Here is a 22146-nt window from a genome sequence, read left to right on the forward strand (position 1 = left end):
GCATCAGACACCCTGTATAACTGCGCCCTCAGCATTGTGCTAATGTTGGTTTAGCCAAAAGAATCTGCTTCAAACATTCTCTTTCTCACATTCATCTTGTCTGAATTTAGATGAAAGTATCGACAAAAAGATATCGATTGTTTCGAAGGCAGGCGAAGACAGACCGACGTAGCCACCGGGAGACACGACCGGAATCCTTGAGACGCCCTCGACGCCATCTTGTCCCTTTTTCTCTTCCGATCGTGCGCCGCCCGCTGATTACTTATGCTGTACGCGTACCCCGGATAATGGAGCCAAATTATAACCCCCCGGGATTACGTTATCTATCTATCCACGATATCGAGGACTTAGCCCGACCTTCAACCCTCACCCGTTAGCTCGGCTGAGAAATTTATTATTGGCCTACCCCCTTGGTGGCAAAAAAAGATGTCGAGTTAGGCTTGGGGGGAAAAAAGGCTTCCTTCGATTCGGAGGAGTCTCGGGATCCTCGCTCTTTTAGATTAAATCTTGGGGATATTTAATTTAAGATGCCGTCGCGATAAGGGAGAGAGAGCTCCTATTCCAAAACGAGCCATGGGTTTTCTTTGTTAAAGGATATCCGATGAAAAACAGAAGCAGGACTCTCCATTTTTTTCAAAACTATTGAGATAATATTATAAGTGTATATTATATGTATTTGTAGTGTACGTATACAAATATAGGTACATACATATACAATATTGATTATTATGGAGCTCATTCTCTTTAATAGCGAATCCTATAATTATCTTGATAATATATATAATACATAAAATATTATGTACGAGTAAGCGTTAGTTTCGAGATAACTTGTTCTTTTCAATACTAAAAACCCGAGAAAATTAATTTTTCTCGAGGACTGACGGAGTTACAAGTACATCGCTAATTCTCTGCATAACAGTATACGTTGTAAAACCAAAAAGAACAATGGAAAAAATTGCACCGCCAGTTTCGTACTTTCCACCCTTCTCTCCATAAGAAGGGAAGGTGATAGATTTGTCATTAAATATTCACGAAGCAAATCGTCACCGAGAACAAGTCTAGCAATCGGGACAAGACTTCAATCCGAATTATATGAATATGCGTGAGTTATAACAAAATTAAATTAGCGACATCTCAAAATATTTTCTTTTGCAATAAATGTAGGTATAATAAGCATTCCATTTCTGTACTACTTATTATTAGACAAATTTTTGCAGAGATTCAATAAACTTTCGTTTCGTTCGAAAACATTACTTGTAAATTTAAACTTACTACAAATAATTATGATTTATATTGTAGCACGAAATATTATAAACACTATAAATAAATGTACACATAACAACGTAAAATATTATATGTATAGAGAGAGAATGTGTCTCCTTAATTTCAAAAATGAAAAAGCTATGTCAACCGCACAAATCTCTTTTATTAAAATTTATGATTTTTTTTTAAACTTCTACTCTTCTACTTTTTTTAAACTTAAATTAAACTCATCAAAAGTAAACGTGAAAATCAAATGTAGACGAAAATGTGTCAGTAAAGAAAAATCTTTAAACTTACATTTTCCTAAAAAAGACTTTGAACTATGCAACTGCCTGTATATTGTCAGTCAATTAATAACATGAGAATAGAGATAGAGAAGACTGACATCGATTGTAGGACTTTTCAACATGGCTGATCGAGCGACGGATTCGTCAATCAAGAGAAGGGTCGCGTAAATTATAATCGACAGTGGCTTCAAATTGACTCGCGTAATTATGGAAATCAGGCGTTGCGTCGCGTCGTGACGATGCATGCCGCGCCTAACAGCTGAATGTCATTCCAATCGAACAGTCTTGACAAATCGCGATTTCCGCTTAGAAATGTCCGGACGGCATCAATTTACATCGATCGACTGATCCATCGCTAATGTGAATGACGGCAAAGTCGTTCGCGTCGCGAGTCGTTCGTTTGTCGGCATAAAAACAATCAGGAAAATTCTAAGGGGTTCATTAACCTCTCTCAGAGAAGACTTTTATTCATTAAAAACTAGACTTATATCGTGAATATTTTATGCTTTATTTGCAATAAAGGTGCAATATTGTCAAAAATATTTATTAATATTATATATTCACGGATTGCTGTCGAGACACCCTTTAATTAGATAAACGCACTGTTTTTATGATAATTTAAAAAACATTTTTAATTTTTAATTATACGCGTTCTTGTTCTACTTATTCTCTAATTTATTTGAGTTTCTTTCAGAAATATTTTCTTAATACTTTTGCAGTTTTCGCCAATTAGAATATTACAAACCGACATTATTCCGTTTATTCATTTAAGTATTTTTCATTTATTTAAATCTGGGATATGACTCTCAAAAAGTATAAAGGTTCTTCGAATAAAAAAAGAGCGCTTTCAACTTTCTATTAGGAATCTATTTCCTCCCCAGTCATATCATTTTCAGTTTTGGCAATGTTTTAGTAAGTCTCATTTCCCATGAAAGGGCGACGCTTTCAACTCGTTGAAATAATGCGCGAGAGAGAATCGCATACGGACATCGCTGGCCATATCGACCGCTTTGGTTAAAAGTTACAGCAGATGCTCGGCAGTGATGAATAATTTTCAGAATCTGTCCGGCTCCCGGCGGCGAAAGCACCGGTCCTTTCTTTTTGGCTTCGTCGAACGATCCTTCCCCACCTTTGTTCTTCTATCGCGCGCTCTCATTATGTACCCGCGGGCGCAATTCTTCCGCTCCGCTTTCTACCGCTTTGCCCCATCCATCCTTTCTTCATCAATATTTTTTCTTATTTCTTTTCTCTCTCCGAACGAATCACCTATTCTTTTGACCGAAACGCGCGATCAATATTTGTTTCTAAAAATGGATTTTAAGGCAGATAATTGGTAGCAAATTTCAAAATCCGAAACGTTTATAGAAAATCTAATTAGTTGGAATAATTTGTCTTTAGATGGATCAAATCATAGTTTCAATAACCACAAATATATTTAAATCAATTATACGTAAATATCTTCAGATAACTGCTTTTATTAACTGTAATCGGTGTAAGTTCTAAAAGATAAATTAATATGAAGTAACTGTCAATTTCAAAGATGTAGAAAGATATTAGTATTATAATTAATTTTACTTTCTAGTTACTTTGTTAAGTAAACGAAGATAATCCTACTGCTTCTTTTTGCATTTTGTTATTATCATAAGTATAACATTTTTCAGAATATTAAAAATCATCAAATCAACCAACTGCTTTGCCATATCATAAATAAAAACATCTGTTTAAGGATAACGCAAGTGCCATAGTGAATTAATATCCTAGATATTGATTCCCCGATCACCGTGCGCGGAGGAATAAATTTGGCAAACGGCACTAAGATGCTGCGGAGACCGGAAGATTACCGTCGATTCTTCAGCATTAAAGAAAATGCGCATTCGTTCGATATTCGATACATTTCTAGATCCATTCTGGATCTTCGCGAACCGCCGACTCCCCGGTCGACATTTCCAAAATCCTGGCTATCCTTACGGCTAACAGCAACGAGAAACAGTCCAACTTTTACCGTCGGCCATACATAATTCAGGAGTACCGTTCTTAGCCGCGAGGAAGAAGGGTTGGAAAGTCAGGGGTAGGTGATATGAAGAGCGGAGGGAGGGATACAGAGGGCTGAAAGACACCTTGCTTTCTTGCAAAATAGAAGCAACAGCCAAGTGGGATCGTGTATCTACTCGTTGCAAAAGAAAAATAAGGAAAGATAAAGAGAAACGGAAAGGAGGACAGAGACGGGATATCGATTTCGAATGCCTCAGTGGCGTAACTTTCTGGGCGAAAACTGACATTCAGATGGAGAAAGAACGAAAGCTTTCTTACAATTTTATGGGACGTTCCGTGCCGGCTTGATAAAGATTCAATATCGCGCTAACTTTCGAAACGATTCACTTTTCCTATTTAAACACGACGAATCTCAACTTTTTTTTTTACCACCTGAGAATATACCAAAATTCTAATTATCTCTTAGCGAGTAATCGATAAAAAAATATTCAATTGCTTTTAACATATAATATATCTTTTCACTTATCTTATATTTTTTACTTTATTCTAGTTATATCTTCTCTATATATTTCTCATTATAAAATCTTATTCCTAAAATTAAGGTAAGACTTCTCTGGCAACTTAGTTTTCTCATATTTACTTTCATTTTTATACTTTTGATATATCTGTCTAATTTTTTTTGTGGAGGCTCTATGGACCTGGTACTCGGATCGCATGCGATACATTCCTGACAAGTTCATCCCGTTCATTCCGCCAGGTCGAGAGCGAGACTCAATTCATGGGGGGGAATGGGGGGGGAACAGTAGCCGGGTCAGGAAGCAGCGGGAAAGTCTCATTTATCGCCGGGTCCGTGGGTCGTGCCGGTTTGTCTCAGTATTTCTTCGGGGGTAGTTTGAGAGCGGGCTATAACAGACCTCCGGAGTTGTACTGGCGTCACAGAATCCGGGGATGGGGATAGTAGAAGCAATTCACTCTAGCGCGGCAGAAATATCGGTTGTATATATCGCAAATATCTCATCGTGCTTTCCTATCCATTTTTTTTTTTGCCTCCCTGAACGTCCCTGAATTTCCGACGAAAAGAAAAGCACTTCGAGACAATGGAACTACCTCGTCCTTACGTCGCTTCTATCTAAGACCCATCTATCACATTCTCTCGTTGCCTTCAAAGTATTACGGTTATATCCGATATCGGGCAGGAAAAATGGCGATTTAAGTCATACCTGTATGATTTCTCTCACATATATAATTTACGCGAAATTATTTTCGACAAAATTTAAGTACTATTGCGACGTGCTCAACTTTCATGAAAATTTATGTGTAGATGGGAGCACTGCATATGATTGAAGGATGCAAACTTCAGAGAAAAGTAAACCTTGCAACCCTCCATCATATGCAAAACACTATGCATATATAAATTTACATGAAAATTGGACACCTCGTGATCATCATAAGCCTTCCTGGTGCGATATTGCGTATGAACGCTATATACAGTCTACTTCGTCCAAGTCGTTTTCAAAACCATCTCTATATAATTATGGGCAAAAATTACTTTCCGAAAATTTCATATTATTCAAAATACATAAAAAAAATTGTATTAATAATTAATGCGCTTGAAAGAACCACGCGAGAGAATTTTTCAAAATCATTCCTGAGGAAAACTTTCAATTCAAGTTTCTTATTTCTTTCTAAGGACTAAGTCCTTATGCCAAACATTTTCACCACAGATTTCAAAGCGTCTCAAGTGTCTTTCGCAAATTCATCGATAATATTCTAAAAGCTTCGCTAAAATGTCTGATAGATCTAGATAAAAAATAAATTCTTCCGTACCCAAGCAACTCCGCATATAAATTGCACTCCTCTAAATATTTTTCCGCAAGCACCTTTAGAGAATGGCCTACAAGAATGCTGAGGAGGGCAGATAGCGGATCTAAAGAATCGGCTTTGTACATATATGTTATCGGTTAGGAAACCCTTGGCCCCCTCTGCGAAGGAATCGAAGGTAAAGAGATCGGTTTCGGCCCATGCAATATGTATTGACGCGCGATATTCTATTGGCGTTTTATTGTTATGCCCCCTACCCTTTCATATCCCGAGCCCCGTATTTCGAAAGTATTCCGCAGGGATCGCTTCGCCGTTGTCCTTGAAGCGCGGTTTTATTTTTATGCATCGCAAGGCGGAAGCGTACGGGACAAGAAGGAAGATTTCCGAGTGGTTCTTTCGGGAGGACGAGTTTGACCTCGTAATTTTCGTCGGGGTTTCGCCGGGGACACTTTAGATCGTTCTCCTATCCCGCCGTCCGACTTCCTGTCTTCGCCCGCGTTTCTTTTACCTCTTTCTCCGTCATTACCAGGAGTACCAGAGAGAGATCATCCCCCGGGAACATCCAGCGCGGCTTCCCGAAAACAGACTTACTTTATGGAGACCGGCGACGCGTATTACGGAGCGTCCGTTTCCGATGAGACGACGCGACGATACGCGACGACACGATGACTCCGCAGTAGGATACGCGTCATTTCCTTAACTGTCCCCCCAGGAGCGGCCGGTGCACTCCGCAGAGGGTATTCGCACGGGAGTTGTGTGTAAGCAAAATGTAATTGTAATTGCGTAGTAACGTTTAAACGGGGATAGAAATACAGCCTGCGAAGGTACGACGAGCTAATGGCGGAAGTATCGCCGTAGTGAGCTTGCACTTGCCACCTAAGAATCTCAACTTGCGAAAATCGCCGAGACTCTCGAAACTTGGCTCTCTTCTAAATGAATATTGCGATAATCGACGTGCCGTCGGGACGTGTCTTCGGGGAATCGGGTATCCGAACGATATACTCAGCAACATCGTAACCACGTACTACGGATTAAGATTGCACTTTTAGAGACGATTGAAATCTACCGTATCGTACGCGTTGCTATTCGCAAAATTCATTTTCATAATTTACATATTACTCAATATATTCAAATGACTTTTCCATTATAATAATTATAATATTGCAATAACTTCAATAGCTTTGTATGTAGTACGCAATTTTAGATAATAGATAATTTTATTATTTTAATTTTAAATATCTTCCTATAATAATATAAATTCATGCAATTGAAACTTAACGCTACGTAATTTCAAGATTTTATGTAAACCAAATGTAAAGATTATTCTCCAATTATAAGCTGCTTTTCGTGTAACAGCTCTTTGATTAAGAAATTTCTACGATTCGCTAATCGCCCCTAAAACGAGAATGAAAATAGCTCTCGGGATCTTTAACAATGGTGCAGCTAATCTTCGTTCAAAGTTCATTATTTTAATTGGAATTCTCGGGTCGAAGATTTTCCTCGGAGTCGGAAATAATTATGCCAAAAAAGAAAAGGCAAAACATAATTTATTGTTTCACGACTTCGTTGCGCGAGTTAAATTTATTCAAATGTATTTCTACAATCGATTGGACTAAATTTCTTTAAGTATTTACTGCTTAATATATAAGTTTCAATATCTATTTTTTCAATTTGATTTTCTAATATTCAAATTTATAATTTTCAACTAATAGAGTCGCTTTTTATTGAATATTTTTCGTGTGACATCAAATCTTATGATGATATCACTCACTACATTTGAACAAAATCTCTAAGTTAATTAGAGATATGTTAAAATATTTGCATCCGTCAACACTGAATAGTCCAAAATATCCTGATATATCCTGAATCTCGTCTCACTAAAGAAGGATTTCTATGAATAAATAAAGAAAATCCTATTTAAAAGTATTTCGGGCAACTCTTGTTCGAGTCTTAAAAAGTTTGAAATCGAGCTGTCTATCTGATGGATCACAGTACAGACGTCGAAATTTAATTCGAATGCTCGCTCGTCGACACAACAGAGATGGAGGTGAGAGCAATTATCGTTAGCGGCTCTCGGCGGCTTCTTGTTACTGAAATTAATTCAATTGCTTCAGCGGTCCTCGGACATTGTAGCGATGGGTTTTCGGCCGATTACAACAACAGAGCTTATCTCCATATCGGTCTGCTAGCCAGCCGATGCGCCGTTGTACGTGCCAGATGGTGCATCGACTTGCTCATACTTTGCGAAATGCTGTGTCGCATATACGATGTTGTTGAAATACTTAAAATTTTTCAAGCTTCAGAAATTCATATAATACCCGTTCTTCAACAAAAGGATTGAAATAACAGTGCCGAAAGCTTCTAGTATATGTATATTCACGTATACACACACATACATGTGTGTGTATACTCCATATAGAAACTTAATTTAGATGTAAATGATGAAAATTGCTTTCTAATAATTACTTTTCAAAGTTATTAATTGAGCTATTAATAGAAAATGATAAGCTTATGACGCAGTTGTCTTTCAGCAAAATTTTGTGTTCGCCATTTTTATTGGAAACTGCAGCCCACCCAAAAAATACACTACTAATTAAATTACGAGCTTTGTGAATTCGGAACTGACGAATTTTCGGATCGACTCTTCTTCGGATTCCAATTAAATTTCGCGGCTGAAGCTTGTCTGCGGGGATCGATGCGATGGGCAAATCCTTTTTTTCTCGCGTCAATTAAAACTGTCCTGCGCGCTTTGAAAAGTCTATACCCTTCCCTTCCTCTATCTCTGCCTCGACTTCAGCCTCGATTTAGTTGGGCACAAATTTAGAAAAATCAATGCAATTAAAATAATTGTGATATTATGGAATCTTGCTTATTAATCATTTTCGCATAAAACATAAACCGCATAAAAAAATTAATTTTCTTAAAATGTAGAATTTAGAAATTCGCATTTTTTTATGAAACTGTTCTCTCCAATGCTGCTCTGTACAATTTTTTTTATACAAGCTTTAAAATAAATAGTAATATGTGACAATAATCAATGAGAAAATGTTAATGTTTCATACAATATCAAAATTGAGCTTAAGTGTGTGTGTGTGTATTAATTATGTAACGCTATACGGTACAATAAAATATAAAAATATGATTATAATTCGAAATGAAATTAACTTTCGTCCTGAATGCACTATAAGGATATTGCAAAATTTTCTTTTGAAATGTAAAGCGTTTCGCTCGCGTCATCCATCGCGGTTTTCATCCGGTAGTAAGAGTAGGTGAGGGATGGCCGAGGGACATGTCTTGGGAAAATTGACGAGGCGCGTCCACAATCACACCGCGGATCGTACATACGCCGAATAGCAAGTTTAACTCCGCGCTATTGGCGCGACGGAAGATTTCGCTTGAGCATTCCGACTGTGTCTGTCCGCGTTTCTCGCCCCCTTAGATCGAGAAATCGAATTCCGGTTGAGTACACGACCTTATACTCCTCTATGCCCCGCTTGCCGTCTACGCCCCCCTTGTTGCCAACGCGATTTCCGCGAAAACCCCATCAACCACCACCGCGTCGCATCCACCTCCATCTTCCACCTTTTTCCACCGCAGCCCCTAGATTTAGCGAAAAGAGCGAGATGCCAGTTCGCGATGTAGGTACTTATTCGCAGCGCATACTGATTCCTGTGTACGTCTTTTGCGCTTCTTTCTGTTAGCCAATTTCTTCCGAACAAAGTGACAATTTTTTACTTTGAAAGCCTGACTCCTATGAAACGCAATTAAGCTATGCTTATTGCAAATTATTGTCAATAAATCAAGGACTTATTTTTTTAACAAATAATTTCATATTTTATAATCGCAAAAAAAAACAATTGCTTTTCTTTATCGATGTTCTGTGTGTATCTACGCGACATTTTATAAAAATAAAAATTCTTAGAGATCAGAATCTAGGATTCTAAGCGGAAAAGAAAATTATTTATCAGACAAACGCAACATAACGATGCTTTTGCACAGGAAATTATTTCCCGCAGTCATGTTGTTCGATTTCTCTCGACTCTTTCGCTCTCGTTTCGACCGAAGATATCCGTAAAATTTCTCTCCGTTGTTCTTCTCCTGTGCTCGTCTGCTCTTCATACATTATCTATCGAAAATTGAGTCTGTTTGACCCGGGCCAATCTCTCTCGGCCTTCTTAGACTCCAGTTTAAATGATAATGGCCAGGGTATACACCAGGGATGTTTAAATCCTGCCGCGCTGCTTTCCATAAATAATTACGGTGGAAATGGAGCGGATTCCCCAGTGATTCGGACCGGAACAAGTTTTATTTCTCGATCATCCGGATCGGCGAGAAGTTCTTGCATATTTTCTATGCACGTCTTCTGACGAATAATTGAACGGCCGCTCTCTCCCTATCCAGGAAAGTTCAAAGAAATAGAGTAGCACCCCGAGGTGCTTCCTAACGCTGATTAACGACGGGCCCGTAATTTCTTCCTCGTAGTCGGCGTCCACATTGCGTTTTAATCGAGCTTAATGGAGTTCTTCAGATCCGCGTGTTGCATAATGTCCGAGCGTTATGAATTGAATATGAAAAGACGTTGCTTCGAATATTGTTTCCTAATTACGCGCGTTAATTAAGCAACTTAAATTATCTATAAAAGTTTTACGAAAAAAAAATACCGTTTTAAATAAGAACTGTTTTATAGAAATTACTTGTATAATTTATCTATTTACATATATGTATATATATAATAAATTCTACATATGATTTTAATATTAACCATGTATTATAATAATTGAAATTATAAAGAGAGAAAAGGCTCTATATATATAAAGATATAAATTACATAATTAATATTATAAATGAACACACGTATTTTTATGTTAAATTTTGATTTATAGTTAGTTAAAAGTTATATTGAAAACATAACGATTTATGAAAAATAAATAGTTGTAACATGATATATGTATACATGTATGTACCTGATACCTAGAAAAGAATTTTACCTACATATAAAGTTTCGTAGAAAATTTGAAATCTTCGAAACTCAGGTTATCTAGCTGCAGTATGAAAGTGACGATCTGTCTCACTATTTTGCGGAACGTGAAATATTTTCTATTGCAAAAGCTTCCGCGATATATGCGCGCGCGTAAAAGAAGTACACTGACAAGAAGATTTTGCACGTTTCAAACATGTATCCTGCTTTTCCTCTCTCTTTTCATCAAGTGTTTCACTTCACTTCCACATAAATATGGATTGCAACGACTCGTAGACTTAAAACAAGTATAGAAACAAGTGTTCGCGCCTTACTAGAAACAATGACGCCAGGATTTTAGAAACATAGAATCGTAAATGTTGTACGATTAATAATACAATACAAAGTCCTAGAAATAGTTTTCTTTCAGCTCAAAATTCTTTTATTTTTTATATGAAGTAAATTCTTTCTTGACATTTTAATAGATACGCGTTGTTTACGCGTTAACTCATCAATATAGACGATATTAAATATATTCTGGTAAAATTCCTTCAAAACTAGATAAATAATAGAATGTAGCTAGCCGAAAATTTTACAGTTTTAATCGTGTAAAATTTTTTATATTGATGATTAAGTAATCCGCGACAAATGTAATAATTTTAGATTTCACATTTATCAATTTCATATCAACAAACGCTATTTCAATCCTGTGGATATCGCAAGATTTTTTATCATCCTATATATAATTTACGAATGAACCTAAATATATCCTCCCTATTATATATTTTTTTCTAACATATAAAAAATTACTAATGACGCGTTATTAAGTATACGGATTTACGCAAAGCTGATTGTGGACCGGACGATCTCCTTCAATATAATTTTATCTCAATAAAAAATATATATTCCCCTACACGGATAGACATCCAACCGATAAGAAGTGAAAGCCAAAGTTATCCGGACAAAACAAGAGTAACGAGAGCACCACTTCGCCGACTGCAAAAACTGTCGGGGAAACATCTGCGAGATCGACCGTGTGCGTGCATTTAGGTTGCAAAGATGCTGGGATAGAGATGAGAATAATGTCATACAACAAAAAGAGAGACGCATTTAATCGTAATACGTGGTTCGCGAACGACCAAGTTTAGATACTCGTCTGGAAGTTTTATTTTCAGAAACGTTAAATTCAACAAAATTTTAAAAAAATCATATTGACGGTACAATATAAAGCACAAAGCCAGTACGCCGCATTTTATCGATCTTAATTAATTATATTAGCTCTCTAATAAAAGGTTTTTTAATACTTTTAAATATTGGGAAATAATTTTATCATTTAATATACACAGGTGGATTTTTATCGGATAATTTGCTCGATAGTTTTGTAATACTTTGATGGGAAAATACTGCTATAATATTGCTGGGACACCCACGGAAGCTTGCTATTGCTGCACTTGTGTGGAGATGCTTAGAGGGTCGTCGTATATTCTCGCGTTACAAGCACGAAATACAACGTAACCGATCCTGCCGCGAGCATGTAAGATATACATACGGTACAGCTAACCAACGCGCAACTATTCACGATTTAATTGGTATCAGTTACGCCTTAACCATGTTGTGGATTATAGGCGATGTATTTTAGGTCGATTCGTTTAGCAGGTTGATGAACTACCTTTATCCCTTACGTCCCGATGCTACATGCTTTGAATCAAAAGATAACAAATTTCTACACGCGAGGTGTATTTAGCAATCCAGAGAGGGGAAGATATTCTTTCAAGATATGTGTTATATTAGTGAAGCGCTAGTTTTATTTTCTACGTTCTTGTATGACTCTTAATTAAGGATTAAAAATGGAAGATTGGAAAATGGATAATAAGAAAACATTAACGCTCAGGAATCCGTCGTCCGTTCCTTCTCTTAATAAAGTTAATCGAAAGTTAATCGAAAGTACAAAAGGTACTTTCGCGTCCACCTGCGCACTTTCACGAACGATGGAAAAATAAGTGAAGTTCTCTCGAGAGATCAGTTGTTTTCTTAACTACGTTATGAAACACAACAGAATGATTATTTTCCCGGCAGGATATCATTTTCCGTCGGATATAACTTGGCTTATATCGGGCAAATATTTGCACCAGAACCGAAGAAAGCTTTGTTCAGGTTTCCTTTTTTTTCCAGTCGATCAGTTTCTCTTTATACTCGCACCGACTTTTCGGCATCCGTCACCCCGTATAAATCCCCTTCGCGAACAGTCCTTTCCGATTTCTTCTCACGTTTGTTTTTTCATCTAGTGTAACGCAATCTCACTTGATCCGTGTTTAAAGAAAGCAAGCAAAAGCGGGATAAATAAAAGTAAACCAACACAAATTGATGGCATTAGCAAATCACGCAGAATTTCGCAAAAGCGAGAGTTTAGGTACAAAAGTATAGCTGTGGTATAGTGTTGCATAATGTAAAGCACATTACTGTACCTTTTAGAAAGAGAACGAGAAAGAGCATATTTTTCTTATACAGATATTTTATGTTTTATGATTCGCATCTTGTCGTTGACGGAATGACTTAAAGACGATAGCGAAATACCCGGCGCATGGGAATCAGCATAATGGAGGAAGCGAATATGTAGTACAATCGCGAGGGACGGAGAGATTCAGGAGGCTGGAAGGGTTGCCGGAAGAGAATGGAGAGTTCGGTAGTGTGGAAATCGACCGATCGGCCGCGACGGGACCACTCTTGCTTTTCCCTCCCCAATGCATTCAACCTTCTTTATTCGAGTTACCCAAACCGATCCTTTCGATCGGATTTTTACCTGGGAAGGGAATGCACAACAGATGCCTGGATCCCGAATTTGAGTGAAATACTATAAATTTGGAAATATTGTATGAGGAAAACGAGTTTTATTTGTTCCGTTAGAACTAACGTCCGCGTAAAAAAAAGATATAAGATAAAATTATCTAAAAGTTGCCTTCGGCAAGTCTTTCAAATTTTGTTGTAAAGATTTGACGTTTATATCCATTAACTTATATATTTATACATTTCATTTTTTGGACTGGAAAAATTTGCGTTAGATAAATATAAATTGCAAAATTCGAAAAAGCGACAGTTTCTGAAATACTTTACACAAACATTCGTCAGTTTTATGCAAATTGTATTTAAACAGTTATATTGAAAAATTGGCAAATAACTGCGTTAGAGCTAAATTCAAGCGATGATCGACAAGGATACTTATTAACGTTTACTCTTACACGTCATTAATTCGTCCAAAATGTTATTCTCTTTCGAGCGCATGCATTATGCAAACCTTAATTCCCGTATTTTATTTCCTTTCGTATCTTTTCACTGCTCTTCAACAGACATAGCGGCAATGTGTATCGTATATATTTATTACGCGGAAATAATGTTAAACCGGTTTACCGGTATAATTAGCATTTCATTGTCATCAAATTACACTTTTCGTAGCGGCGGCACGGTGCAATTATACCTCTCACACGTGTTGCGTCGATACGAGATACTCATATCAATTACCCTTTGCTCGGCCGACAACCGCGTAAATGTGCGCGTGTGCGTATGTATATGTTCATCATTTGTCAAGTTTGCAATTAATCGTAATATGATTAATGTCAGTGTTCCCCAGTGCGCTTTGTTAAAATTGTGACGCTGTTGCCGCAACTGTAATTAATGTAAAGATGCACAAATAAAACGGTAAACTTTTATCCAAAAAATCTTCATGTAAAGGGGCATATTTTACAAGTATTTTTTTTTCTACACAATTTTAGTTTCCAAATGTTTTCAACTTTCATCGTCAACGTTTATATTCACAAAAAAAATGCCATATTCAATAATTATGTAATGCGTTGAAACAAAGATTAATTTGAATAATTAAATAATGATAACATTAAATAGAAAGAAAATTAAATAAACAAAATTATTTACATAATCGTCGGCCTTTTTCTCGTTGTTATTTACCGACCTATACTTTAATGAACCTCCAGTTTTATCGCATTCATAGCGTCACGCTTGAGCAAAGATAACGAGCAACTCTGGAAACTTCGTAAACTTCGTAAAACCGCGTTTGGAAACTACGCTGCGTTCACAATGCGCGAAGATACACATTAATTAATTCAATTATAGATGAGGTCTTTCATACGAGAAAGGGGACGGGAGAGAAGAGAGGAAGAAGCGTCGCGCAACGCGATATTCCGCAACGACGGTGCAGCGGTATGCGTGCGCGATTACGACGCGCGCGTATCTACATAAATTAATTGTGTGATACGCATGCGATGCGTAATGGGCCGCACACACCGTGTGCGCGGCCTGCATAATAATTGCGCGTACATAAACCGAGAGGCCCCGGATATAACGTTCGAGTATCGTTTGCTTTACCTACAAACGCGCGTTTGCCGACGGTAATCGTTATCTAATGAAACAGTCGGCCGGCAAATAGAGTTGGATTGAATTTACTGTTACCACTACACGCGGCCGGAATTTACCAATGAACGCCTAAAATCAATAAAGCCTATTTAACTGTTACTTTACAGTTCGTGCTGATATTTCAGACCTGTAATATTTACCGTCGCGAGAATGTGTGGCTCGCTGCTTATGATTTCTTAAGTAAATTTTCCCTATTGCTCATAATTAGATATGTATTGTAATTGTACACGGGGAGAGAATTTTCTCGTAAAATTTACCCTGAAAATTGTGTAATCGTGGGACACCACGGCATTTTGAACAACTTTATGAGAGTTTACCATTTACTAGTGAAATGTATACTAAGTATAATTACTACTGAAATGTAGAGTAAATTTTCAAATAACCCTCGTAAAATTCTTTCAAATGCCGTGTGGTCCCACGATTACAATATTTTCAGGATTAAAAGAAAATTCTCCCCATGTACGCTATACAAAATGTGTCCTAGTCATCATTGTTTCCTTCGTCTAGAAATTATTTTCCCTAAGTAGTAGTCGTAAAGAAATATTTTTCCACTCGACATGTCATGTACTCAGCGGTACATATTTACCGCATTGTAAGCCAGAGAAAGGTTCATCACGAGGATAAATTTGGCAATTTCCATAGTATGCTTCCTGGTACCGGGAAATTTCCTAGCCATTTTCTTTTTATTCCCATTGCCTTCGTAATATCATACTTGTGCGGGGCCAATGATATTTCGCACGGCGGCCATCTCACCGAGCTTCAGTTTATCTCGTTGAGGTTAAATAAGAAAAAAAAGAAAGATAAGCGAGAGTCGAAAGAGAAGTGAAACGAGAGATTGAGAGGAAAAGAGACCGGAGGGGGATCCTACCTGAAAAAGGGGAAAAAGTCTACACCGAGAAATTGCGAGAAAACGTGGCAAAGCGGCATAAAAAGATCAGAGTGGAAGGGTGCGTAGAAAAGGAGAGTAGCCCGAAGGGATAAAAATCTCCCCGCAAGCTGGCAAATCGGACTTCCAGCTTTTTGAGCTTTACTGGACAAAGTGAAAGATTCTCTGTGCAGGAATAGGATAAACCCATAATTCACAAAACCTCTTTTTACCGTAATTTCATATTGAAAATAGTCTTTACAAATCACGGATCTACCTCGTGATTATACCGCGTCTTACGAGTTATCACTTTTGCGTTTGTTGCGAGGAAACCGCGCTCGTTAGCCGAAAGGATCCCTAAGGATATTTGTTTAAGCACCGAGACCACAGCGTCCCCCCACAAATTCCTGTGGGATTTACACTTTCGAGAGTTCTCGTATATTTTCATGACTCGTCGCCTTTCGCATTGAGCTTTTGTCGATTCTCCTGAAAATTGTTGCATCAAGTGCGAGATAAGGCTCTGTTTCCTAGTTGATAAATCTTTTCACAAGATGAATTCATATTTATAATTTTTAATGACTAATTCATTGTTACTCTAAAATTTACAGATATTCATTTCAAAATCTAATATATCCTCAACTTACAAATAAAGAAAACTATTTATAGAAGTAAGGAACAACAAGGAAGCAATAGATTTTCAGAGTCCAACACAATACGAGTTAGGAATCGTTTCGCCTCTACTTTGAGTCATTTTCAGCGAAGCGATGACAAATTAAATAGATAATCTCACACTGTCTGATGAGCAATAGATAAATATTTCGAGATTGAATAAACAAAGATTGCAAAAATCCAGTCCAGAAAAATTTACAAATTGCCTAAAAAGTTTCCAGTAAATACATCAAGACGAAAATTGACGTAATTCTCAAATGGCAATAATTGAAACAATGATACAATTAAAAACCGAATTCGAATTTAAATGACATATGATTCGTCCAGCTGACGGAAACGTAGCCAATGCCGAGTTAGCTTTACCGAAAATGATTCCACATAAAGCCAAAACGAATCACAACTTGTACCGAAGTGTTAACTAAATGTTACATAACGTTTATTCACGCACAAACTAATCACGTTTGATCTTCAAAGCCCACTTTTTCCTCGTTACTGATTAATTTTAACACCGAGAGTCTTTAGTTAATTACGCATAAAAGTATCTGATTATACAAATTTAATTATATAAAATAAAAGTAAAATTTCCTACAAATTTTATTTCCCTCCATTCGTGCTGTTTATCTAGATATACCGAGTTACAATAAAAATATCTCTACATAACGAAACTCACTATAATATTTTGTATACACCCAACAACAAGATATTAAAATAGAGAACAATTTATCACCCCTTTCCTGCTCGTGCGGCTTACTGTCCGCGTGAGAAAAAATGGACAGTGCCTGAAAAGGGTGCAAAACCGCACGCAGACGTAATTTTAAAGTCCGCGACACGATCCTGAAATAAATGCCGCGGTGCGTCGCATAATTGCCGAGGTGTTCCCCGCGCCGTAAAAATGGTGGTCGCGTCGCGAGAAACGACCCGTGAACCGAATAAACGACCGCTGTTCCCCATTTCTCGATCGTAGTCCGCGTTTAAACTCAGCGACGCAAAACTTCCGCTCGGCGGGATATCCTCCCACGTCACTCAAAAATACACGGCGGCGAGCACCGCTCGCGGCGCACACGGACCGACTAAACAAACCCTGGGTGTAGATTTATAGACGGGCGACATTCCGTTGGGAAATCAACATCGTCTACGCTTTCAGCGATCTCGCGAAGGAGAGCGAAAACTTTTCAAGTTTTCATTGACGACAGTGTCGCTACGCCAAAAGAAAGACAGGCGGAAAGGCAGGCAGACAGATAGACAGATAGATGGAAAGAAAAAGAGAGAAAGAGAGAGTGCAAATATTACATTATTTATCGGACCCTTAATTTTTTTATGCTAGCTAACACTAATATCTTGAGTAGTTTTTTTTTTTCAAAAAACGTATGCAGTTATAATCTAATTAGTATACTACAGGCTAAATAATATTGTCATACATTTAGCCAAATAATAAATTATAAAATCAAGGCATTAAAATAGATTGTGAATACTATTATTTTCTTTCTTTTATAGCGCGTGTTTACGCGTTATTTTCATTAATCACTTATATTAGTGTAACGTCTATTTTGCTTCATTATATAAATCAACACAAATACGTTTATTAATTAATCAACGCGAGGTAATGTATTCTCGAAGCAAATATTATCATCCGAAGAGAAGGGTAGTCAATCGACTTGATCTCATCGCCTCGGGTTTCAGCCAACATTAAAATTTCAAGCTGCCACTACTTCCCATGGGGGATGAAATGCGGCGAACGCGCACTAGCTGCAATTTAACCACGTGCAGCAACCTCTCAAATTTTCACCTCGCCAGAGCGTCGGATGTTTTGCAGCTTTTTACCTCATTGCTGCTATTCTTTGTTTTTGCATTTTATGTAAGCAATGATAAAAAATTGTAACACCAATTTTCTGACACGATTGTCGTCAGAAATTTCTCCATTTTTCCCTATCATACTGATCTCGAAAATATAATTGAAAGATAGTAATATCTATAAAAGATATTGTGAAAGTCAAGATATGCCTAATAAAATAACTTAAATATTAAAGAAAAAGATTGTAGTTAAAAATACTATTAAAATACTTTCGACTGTGTTACGTAAATTTTAAAATTGCACACAAATGATCCAAAAATATTTTATTTCACTCTTGCATATCTCTTGTATATTTCTTGTAATATCTAACAATAAGTTATAGTGCCAACAATTGTTGTCCGCATGCGGCGATATGATAAACGAAAGATAGGAAAAAAAGAGATATAATATTGTAGTATCATAATAGAGAAATCATGGCACTTATTCGCACGTGCGTTTCTTAATTTTAACCCCCAGCGAACACGTTCAATAGATATTATATTATAGCGAAAAGCGAAAATACAAAAGAGAAGAAAACGGGACAGATGCACCAGGAAACATTTATTGCCAAATTTTACCTTCATGAACGTGTAATGTTATTCGAATAATATTTCTCGTTGCTTTTAGCGTGAAAAAAGTTAGATATGAATATTTGTTACTAAAATTTACTGGCAAAGTTTCACATAATAATAATGATCATACCTCACATTATTATTAATGTAAAGTCGCAGAAAAATCAAAATTATCTTCTAACAATTATTTTATATGTATATTGTTTATACATAAAAAAAACTATCTTTAAATATCAACGCACCTAAGAGGTGATCTGAACTAGATCAATTCCAGTGATACTTGAGAAATACTTTTGGTTAACTTATTTTTAAAAATTTCGTTTTTTCTTATACTAGAAATAACAAAACGCGCACTTCGCGCGCGCAGTTTGTGGTTGGGCATGTATATTTAAAACAAATTTGTATACATGCAAAGAAGTAATTGTATGCGCAACGTCAATTTAAAATAAAAAGTAATTTGTAACTCACTGATACGATTCGCAACAGCAGAGTTGTACATCGTCAACTGTATATGTTAAACTGAAAAAATACAAATATGTATATGATTATTATAGAATAATTATGTAAAATCGAAATTATTGCATTAAATATACTTTATATTTAATATTTTTCAAAATAAATATTTATTAAAATAATTATATAGAGTACTGAAAGTCTTCCTTTTAAATATAAACTCACAAAATTTTGTACGTAAGGCTTTTGTCTCTAACACTTATTCGAATCCTCGTTTGAATCATTTGAATAAATAAAATAAAAACACAGAACAGATGCTTTATTTTGCACAAGTGACAAATAACATAAAAATGTAAGACACTCACCTCACCGATTTCTCCGCTGTTGCCCGATGCCTCCCAGGGCCTGCTCCTCCTCTCAGATTTCCTTGTTGCACTTACACAACACTCACTCGCGAAAATCATCGATCGCGCGATATTTCGGACACTCCCGTACGCGATGTAAAATACCGCGAAACGCACGAAATATTATTAACAAATATCGCGTAACTTTTTGTTATACAAATTAGTTGCGAAGAACGACAGAGCAAATTACAGCGCGAACGCCGAAGTCGCGCAAATTTCTCTCTCTTCCCGAAAATGGAACAGATTACACGAAATCGACAGATAATTAAAAGCGCGATGCGTAAACGAGATGTAACTGCGACAAAGTACAACGGTTCGTATTCATATTTTAGATGAATTAGTCTCGTGAAATATCTCTGTGTACGTTGATAAAGAGCCGTCGCGTCAACACGCAATTCGTTTCTCATTACAAGTTGTAGAAACTTAATAATTACTCGAGGAACGTTACTTGTTACTGATAACGGTGCACAAATCAATAGCGTTTTATCCCTGCATTTATCGCGATCGAATCTTGAAAACCGATAACGCAAAAGTAACACCACGCACGGAGCGACTCTCGCCACTGCCTGCCGGCTCGACGTTCGGCGAGCGAGTGAGAGCGACCTTCAGGTACACGATGGCACGCAAAAACATCGTACGTCACCGCGCCGAGTGAAACGATACCGCGCCGAGTGAAAAACAACAAAAAAAACGTTGAGAATTCGTTGGCCTGTCTACGCAATGGAAAATTCCGTACTTAATATTTTATTGTACATTACTTTGTTCCGTGACTGTTGCTACGTTTTGCGTATTATTCCGCGGACTTATTGGTATTAATTAAATTAACGATTAATTCTGTTCAATCGAGACAATATTTCGAAACAAAGATCGTTGTTACTTAAGTTCTAATTACTAAGATTAGAGATTTTTTCTCAATGGTTGGTGTATACAAATGTATATGTATTTCTAAATTGCAAATATTCATTTGCTATGAATCTAATTGTAAGAGCAGTGAGGCACACACCGCGCTTCGAGGAAACCAATCGGCATCGCGGAAAAGAGGCCTCAACTGTTCGATATTAACGACATTCGCGCTGGTAACATCTCTTTTTTAGATAGGGAGAAGAAATCTTGTTGCGTAACAAGACTAATTCTAAGTAAAACAAATTTGAAGCTGTATCAACGTATCGATGTTTTTATATTTGCAGTGTTCAGGTGCAGCTTCGGGCGACTTTTCGGAACGAGTGGCAGCGCTTCTACAATCATCCTCAACTCAGGACGACTGCTAGTAGTGCGCTCCATAGCACGTGACGGCCCTTTCTTCCCTGGTCCAGCATGTCGACGGAAGGAAGGAAGAGGAGGGAGGTATCATCCAAGGGGAGAAATGATCCGACGCACGCGGCGTGTTCTAAATGATTTTTGTCGAGCTAATCTATAAGCTTTAAAACACGTTCCGAGGCAGCGTCTCTACTTTAGGCTTAAGACTCACTCTCTTTTTTTCGCGCGGCGACAGTGGAACACATGGAAATGTCGCAGAGACGAAAATTGTCAGAGCCAAACGCGACTTTCACGAGACTTCGCGTAGAGACGGAAGTGGTTCCCTCTCGAGACTCTTCACTTTATATTATTTTCATAAGAAAAGTATTCCCGCCCCCGCATCGATATCGTTACTTGCAAAACTTTTAACACGGCAAATTATTTGCGCAACGCGCCACACAATTGTAAGCACCGCAAGATTGTTGTGCAAAAATTAAATTCTTTATTTTTATAAAAAAAAATTAACATTCTTAGACGAGCATGATTAAATACGAGCCATTTCGTAATTTGTGTGTCGAGCCATCAAATGCTTCATCTAAAAGCGTTATTTATTTCATCTTAATTAGAAGAGGTACTTAAAAATCTGCGAGAGTTCAACATATAATTGGCAACTCACCCTGTGCGCGCCATTTAAGAAAAAATAAACCGATGGCCTCGTACTACAAATGCAAACAAATTTCGCGGAAATTCCCTTGTAATAGAATTCTATGTAGCCCGCGACATAGCTAACACTCGTATCCATGTATCTACAACATCGCGTAACAAGGTTTACGAGTGCGAGGCGCGCGAGGGTAATGTCCAGTCAGAGTTTTCTGCCGTCGGAAAAGCGACGAGTGCGTGGATGGTGTGCGCGCGCGCGCGTTTGTCTGTATGTGTGCGCGGAGAGGCCGGGAAATGTGAGAGATAGTTTCGAGAGCATGGCGGGTGGGGTGTCGGAGTAGCGGTGATCTTCCTGGTGAGGGCGCGGGCGTTAAATTTCCAGATAGCCCCGGCAAATAAGTGCCACGTAGATAAGCGCGGAAAAACCATGCCAACCTGGGGGTTAGGGAAACGGGTAGAGCGAGGGGGTACTTACGGATACTGGAAAAAGCGAAGAGAGAGCCACGCCGTGAAAACGGGCGCGATAATGGCGCGGAAATGGTGTCGGCATACGTAGCGAAAAGAAAGGGCGACGCCGAAATTACGAGTCACCCGGCACGGGAGGTCTTCAGAATTAGGATCGTATCCGGGCGAAATCGGTTCGTGACGAGTCAAAAAAGTTATCATCTCGAAAAGGGACAGTTAATTATAAGTAGCGGCGTTAATTTCAAAAAT

General features: G+C 37.6%; 1 protein-coding gene across 1 annotated transcript in view; it reads left to right on the top strand.

Annotated features, from left to right (window-relative positions):
* LOC105564191 overlaps positions 1-21679 on the top strand; it is a 95335-nt gene extending 73656 nt beyond the window's left edge. Inside the window, exon 3 of the mRNA XM_012016401.1 lies at positions 20724-21679. Within this exon, the coding sequence (XP_011871791.1) occupies positions 20724-20804 (81 nt within the window). The 3' untranslated portion in view covers positions 20805-21679. The remainder of the gene's footprint in view (positions 1-20723) is intronic.
* Positions 21680-22146: the final 467 nt, after the last annotated feature.

The sequence above is a fragment of the Vollenhovia emeryi genome, unplaced genomic scaffold, assembly GCF_000949405.1.
Source record: "Vollenhovia emeryi isolate VEMERY1.0 unplaced genomic scaffold, V.emery_V1.0 DF939167.1, whole genome shotgun sequence".
NCBI lineage: Eukaryota > Metazoa > Arthropoda > Insecta > Hymenoptera > Formicidae > Vollenhovia > Vollenhovia emeryi.